The sequence below is a fragment of the Colletes gigas genome, unplaced genomic scaffold, assembly GCF_013123115.1.
Source record: "Colletes gigas isolate AHSC1104 unplaced genomic scaffold, ASM1312311v1 Colletes_gigas_Sc00012, whole genome shotgun sequence".
Classification (NCBI taxonomy): domain Eukaryota; kingdom Metazoa; phylum Arthropoda; class Insecta; order Hymenoptera; family Colletidae; genus Colletes; species Colletes gigas.
Genome location: NW_025106641.1, coordinates 3,002,440 through 3,009,483, shown reverse-complemented (window position 1 = coordinate 3,009,483; position 7,044 = coordinate 3,002,440). Strand labels below are relative to the sequence as shown.

At 49.2% G+C, this 7,044-nt stretch overlaps 1 protein-coding gene across 1 annotated transcript; it reads left to right on the top strand.

Moving 5' to 3' along the window:
• The first annotated feature begins 92 nt into the window (after positions 1–92).
• On the top strand, positions 93–4,917 carry LOC122399203 (centrosomal and chromosomal factor-like). The gene has a single exon (XM_043399701.1). The coding sequence runs from the start codon at positions 1,860–1,862 to the stop codon at positions 3,435–3,437; it is 1,578 nt and encodes a 525-aa protein (XP_043255636.1). The 5' UTR covers positions 93–1,859; the 3' UTR covers positions 3,438–4,917.
• The last annotated feature ends 2,127 nt before the right edge of the window (positions 4,918–7,044 follow it).

The window sequence follows — 7,044 nt, the reverse complement described above, 5'->3', positions numbered from 1 at the left end:
ATTCGGTTTGTTGCTACTTGCACATAAAGAAAAGATTAAAGATCAAGAGACGATTAAAGGAAATTTTTAAATAAAGTAGGAAATAATAAGGAAGGCAGCTAAAGTGGCCCCGCGAAGCTTAGGTTAGATTTTTAAAATGTTAACATATATGCAATGTATATTTTGTCATTATATTCATTTTGTTAACATTTTGTTAAATGTCGATTGTAAATCGAATTCTCTCGGTTTTGTAGGATCGTGTGTGTGTGCGCGCGAGAGTGGAGCATTGTGCACCGAGGGCTTCGTCCGTGAATTTAGCGTTAAGGTGCTCTTTCGATCCATTATTCCCCAAGACCCCGTTTCCAAATGAAACAGGGATTTCAACGAAACTAGACGTTTCGATAAGGTTGGCTGTCCCGACGTTGCTTGTATCGAACATTGCGTTTCATAGATACCGGCCTCTAACCTGCACGATCGACCATCATGCTGTAGACGAGGAAGCATCGAGGGTGTGAGGAAGAGGGCGTTGCAAAATGTCGGGGCCCGACACGAGGGTTCGAGAGGAAGTCAGCTTTCAGTCGCGGCTCGGCAGTCTGTACGGGACGATCGAGTTACGTTATAGTTAAAGTACGGTGTGCGCTCGGGGTACATGTACACGCGTACAGCGTATGTATTAGTGATCATAGGCGCAGCCTCGCGTGTGCACGCGTAACCGATACGCCGGACGAGTTGACACACGCGCAGCAATGGCGTACCCCCCCGAAGAAGCCTGAACGTGTTCTCGGTCGAATATTCTTTTGTGTGGTTTATGTGGTGTGCGTAAGGGGGACAGATAATACGAGTAAAAAAAAAGAAAAAAGGTATGCACGTAAGCCAACGATATCAGCGTGAGACGTTACGTTAGCGTGACACGGTCCCTGTACGGTTGACAGGCACGAAGGAAGAAACGACGTTTACGCCCAGCTAGAAACGTACGAGACGGCTATTCGTAATAGAATATAGGCCAAGTCTCTAGGTTTCTACGATCGTCGGTTAGGCCGTTCGTGTAAAAGTTTCGCTAAACGGATATATTTCCAAGCGGCGTAATCGCAAAACGCGGTGCGAAGATATATACTCGGAGCCGTCGGAGGGATTCTCGTGCGAAGGGCTGATGACAGAGCAAAGTGTCGGTTAGGCGCAAGAGAAATATTCGAGCGAAGGGAGAGGCAAAGAATAATACTCGATCGTGTCGATATCGAGGGGGCTAGGAACGACGGAAAGAGACACGGAAGGATAGAACGGTTAGAAGAGAATCAAGTCTGTCCCAGATCTCTGTAATCATTGTAAGCGCTTTACCAACATTGTTTCCTATTCGTCTCTCGAAATATGCGGTAACAAAATTTCGTTGGTCGTGTACAATCGAGGTCTTCCTCGGTGTTGGATATACTCGATTGGTCCAACCCTTGGTTAAGGCGATCCCTCTCGGCGGCAATGAGTCGTGTCTATTACTCTCCGCCTTGTTCGAAGCTGCACCCGTAACACCCAGAGAGAAGTACACGGGGGGAATCGTTGAGACGCCTCGATCGCCAGTGACCGCTCCTAGGGGTAGAAAGCGATCTTGAAAGGAGGAAAGGAAGAAAGGAGGGAGGGAGGGTAGCGGTGCGTTACGTTTCGAAGAAAGAATATATCGGCGAAAGATCGCGTGTCTTGGGCCGATCCGTAAATCATCGGTGGTTTCAACGCTGGGCGAGACGGAGAAGAACAGATTGTCATCATCGGGGAGAATAATCGCGAGGATCTGACGAAATGAGAGCCTAGCGTTCGAGGTGGATCGTTGGTCAGCGGGCGCGCAAGAAGCGACGGTTCGCTGGCGGAAGCCTGGATAGTAGGAGGTTTCCAACATGGCCGCCGCCTGCTACGAGAAGGAAGTGGTGGTAGGTGCCGCTATGCATGGACACGGTCATCATCATCACCACCACCACCATCATCACCATCACCATCACCATCATGGCGCGACGGGGCAGGCTAACCAGCAGCAAACCGTCCTACCGGCAGCTACGACTATCCTCGACGCCACCACCGCCGTTGGCTCGGGCTCGAGTACGACCGCGAACACGACCGCCACCGCGACCGCCTCGGCGGTGGTGGCCGCGGCCGCAGCCGCCGCGGTCGCCGTCACCTCCTACAAGAACTACAAGGATTACTCGCAACCTCTCCACGTGGACTGTAGCGTCGAGTACGAGTTGCCCAGTCAGGCGAAGCCACCACCCGGCGGCGGCGAGCCGCTTCTCATGATACATCCCTGTTACTATCGCCGTGCCGAGCGCGAAAGGAGAAGTCCGTTCGTCAACAATCTACCGCCGCCGGCGAACGCTCCTATATCCTCATCGCGAAGGAGCAGCCGAAGAAGCACAGCAGCGGCCGCCGCCGTCGTCGTTGCCACCGCCGCTGTGTCCTCGACCTCGTCCGTGGCACCGTCCTCCACGGTCGTATCCTCGATTTCTACCTCGACCGTATCCTCGTCGACTTCCGCCACGGCCGTCTTATCAGCGACTGCGGCAGTGGTGGCGACCACCACCGATTCCGGCTCGAGTCTCGTATCGACTACCGGTCAGATGTCCGCGGCCATGGCAGCCTCTTATCGAGCTGCTCTAAACGCTGCAGCTACTCTTTCTCAGCAACAAAGACGACAACATCATCCGCAGCAGCAACAACAACAACAGCAGCAACAACAACAACAACAACAGCAACAGCAGCAACAACAACAACATCACCTTCATCGAGCGTCTCACGTTCAGCATCCTCATCACGGCCAACAGCAACAACAGCAAAGTTCGGTGACACCGACCACTTCCGGCACCGATCTCATTTCTGCCGACGAGAAAGCAGTCATATCAGGTATTTATCAGCACTACTTCCGAGCGATGCGTTCTCACAATCATCAGCAGCAACAGCAACAGCAACAGCCCCAACAACAGCAGCAGCAGCAGCAACAACAACAACAACAGCAGCAACAGCAGCAGCAGCAGCAGCATCGGACTCATCAACATCATCATCAACCTCACCAAAGCGACAGAAGTTCCTCCTCCTCGTCGGTGACGCCGACGGCCACGTCGATCTCTGGCATTTTGCGGCAGAGTTACCAACAGACGTACAACGCGACAAGTTCGAGTTCGGGTTCGTCGAGTCATCTACGGGTCGCGACGGCCTCCGCGGTTGTAGCCCATCATCCGTACAGACGGCCGTCGGCGACGTTGTTATCGCGAGCGGCATCGCACTTGGGGCATCAGACTTCCTCCTCATCTTCCTCTTCTTCCTCCTCTACGTCCATCGGTGCTTCCAGCGGCATTTCCTCCGGCAGCGTTTCCAGTTTGTACGCGAGTACGATACACAGGCATCACGCGACCTCGCTGCACGCCCTTCAGGCGGCCGGTTTTTACGAAACGCCGGGTTATCATGCACTCTTGCCGCAGAGTTAGGTGACCACTAACCCGCTCGAGACCGACCTGGTTGCCAGCGTTCATTTATTCACGTAATCCGGGTGTAGAGCCGTGCTCCTCTTCCCTATTGTGCGACTTGTCTGTTCCACTCGTTAAAGAGTATACGGGTTGGTCTAGTATACATGACACGGATACATCTATCTCTGCGTTCATACCTACCTACCTACCTACCTACCTACCTACCTACCTACCTACCTACCTACCCACCTACCTACCTACCTACCTACGTATTATACATATATGCGTGCATGTATATACGTGTACGTATTCGTTACACAGAAAGATCGTACGTGCCGGTGTTCGCGTTCGTTATTTGGTAGTGTGCGGGTGGCCGGACGAACGGACGGACGGGACGGACTGGCGGGCAGAAAGCCGCAGAATAAACACGGGAACGTATACACGCAACTCACACACCCACACATACGCGCGTACACCTCAGCCCAGGGACAGATGGAGGGATCGAGACAACAGAAATGGTCGTCCGTACGCATCGAGCGAATTCCATCCACCTGCGATACTAGTGCTGTTCAGGTATAAAAATCCATTTGCTTAGGCCCGTAACAACACGGGCTAGTTTTTTTTAGCCCCGAAGTTTTCAGTCGGTCAAGACTCGCCGCGCGTAAAAGTCTTTGAAACCGGGGGGATGCCTTGTATCGATAGAGGCCAACCGTTATCGTGTATAAGTCCTCCTCGCCTCTCGATACACCAGCACCAGGCTTTACGGGTCTTTTCCTATCCGCTCGAATGCCAACGGATCGCGAACCTCGCTCGACAATAGTATTTTTAGGTCGTTCGATCGATGTACGGGAACGTAACGAGACACACTACCGATATAGTATTAGACGCGTTTTGTCCAACGCATTAACCTTCGTAGAATCGCATTAGTCAGTCCCGGAGTCAGTCAGCCAGCGGCGTATCGATATCATCATTCCGACGGCGAGTTTGCTTAAACGTTCCAACGAAGTTCCGATCGACAATCATCATCGTAAAATCGCAAGTGCCAAAAATCGACGAATTCAACGAACACGCATAGACACGTTGTTCGACGTCGAACAAAGGGAGGGAGTGAAACGCTAATATTTTTGTTCGTTGTCGTTTTCCTATTTTCCTGTACGTTTTTTTTTAGGTTTCGCGAACGTATACAGGAAATGACAGTATTGCTGGCAGTTATCTCGCTCTAATGGTACGCCCCCCCTCTCCGGCGGTCGTTTCTCTGTCGGTCGGGTGCGCGGTTCGTTTCTCTCTCGCGCGGCGGTGCATCTCTAGAAACCCGAGGTCCGAGGGAGCTGGTCAGGATCTCTTCTTTTTTGTCCTGCGCCCTTTTCAAAGAGCGCGCTCAAGGAGAAACGGACGAGGACCGTATTTCGTTACACGGTAACGATCGATCAACGTGACCGCACGACCGCACCGGCGGTACGGGCGAGCCGTGGCGAAGCGAGACGAAGCGAGGCGAAACGAGACGGGACGGGACGGGACAGGATGGATCTGGGTGGTTACGGGTCGAGAGGGGGGGAGCGGGAGACGCGAACGACCAGACCCAGACGCGAAGGGGGCGCGGTCAAGATGGGGGATCGGTAGAGACGAAATCGAGAGACGACGTTGCTCCGCGTAGGGTAGAGGAAGCGGGATGCGTCTACTTGTGTTCCGAAAACACCGACGACTATGCCCGGAGACGCATGGCGGACGTTGGGCTACGCAGTCCTTGATGCGAACGTCGACGAACCCCTCTGTGTGTTATTTCGCCCGTCTCGCTCGCGGAATCTTCGAGAAACGTGGATAAAGGGCGGCGGAGCCAGGGGGAACGGGGTGGGAGAGAAGTTAAGGGAAACAAAGCCGTCGTTCCTTTTTGCGTCTTTTATTCGTAACAAGGTATACACGCATACACTTGGGGGAGTGCAAGTCACAGATTTACGTAGTTGTATTTCAAACGATTATGAGATGTTAGAGTTTGCTCTACGATAATTATTGGGAACAGGATGACTAGATGGTTGAGTCGTGCAAGGGTGACCCAACCCGATGGACTTGCGTTCTCCTTGTTGGATTTTTCGAATCAAACTAAATAGGATCTGTAATTTTCCTACGCTTTCACGAACTTTGCTCGATTTCTCGAGAGGCGAATAGGAGCGAGCGCCGTGCCAAGGCGATCACTCGCGGCAGAACATTTATTTTTGTAGAAAAAGCTCGTCTATTTTTCTGATGCCTTGGAGGATTCGTGTTCGTCGGAACAGTGTGAGAAAATAAACAATTTCACGGTAATTGCGAGAGAATTAGAGCTGTACGGGGTGTTCCAAGATACCTGCGCGATTAGACTAGAAAGAAGATTAGGGTGACTATATGTCGCGGGATAGAATTTGCATTCTTTGCTAGTCGCGTTCGAAACCGATTGTTTAGGAGACGAGAACTCGCGCGAAAGAGACACATTTTGAAATTGATATTTTCCAGTAGGAAGGCGCGTATCTACCGTGTATTTCGAGACACCCTGTATTTCTAACGCATACTGCGTTTGACACGGCACGCATCGACGCCTGACGCACACGAGGCGCAATCGTGCACCTTCCAGCCGGTCGATAGCAAATACATTTCCTGGTTATAGATTGCCTGTACGGTATAGGGTTAAACCTCATCCACTGATAGATATTTATACGACGTGGAAGGAAGGAGGGCATTATTATTGTGCCTCGTTGAAACCCCCGTCAAACCCGTTATATAATATGACGTCGACATTAGGTAATTAGGAAACGTCGTGAGCAGAAACGTTGTCTCGCTGTCTTTGAAAAGGCTTCGCTCGTTGGTTTGTCGGTTTCTTCTCTTTTTTATTTCGCCGCTTGGCGTCTCGGACAATAGGGAAAATTTCAATTCGACTTTTCGTGATCAGGATCGTAATAATGATTGAAAAAAACTTTCGGGAATGCGAGAAACTCTTTGAACCGTCGCACAGTGTGTCGCGTAAATGGAAATTGATAATAATAATCATAGCTTCTAAATTAGTCAATTTTCGACCTAAAACCTTCTACACTTTTTTAAAGAGAATATAAAGATACATGAAATGATGCACAAAAATTATACATTTTTGTTAAAAAAAAATTGAATCGACTTTTTTGTTGCATAACAATTGTTTTGCTAATTTGTAATATTGCAATTTCTTGTCGAGCGATTGCTGTGTAACTTTTGTTCGAAAAGTTTTTTGATTGGCTTTGGAGGAAGTGACTGAAATAACTTTGCATCTGTCTAATGTTTTTCCTTTATTCCTTTTTAATTAAAATAGAATATAGATACAATTTCTTATCTTGTAAATAAATAATACAACATTTTTTATCAGATTAATTCTCTGTTTTGAGCAAATTCAGACAGCTAAAATTGGCGTTAAATTAAAGTTCAATGTGCCCTAAAATTGATATGCAAAAAATCATCGAGGTATTTTTTTTTTAAACTCAATTCAAAGGTGATAAACATTTAACATAAAAAATTGGGACTAATTGTAAATATTGTAAAAAGAAGTTGCTATAATAGTGTATACAACTTGCAAAAATCAAATTAAAAATACAAATTTTCGGTAAATGCCACATGTTTAAGAAAATGCACCGAA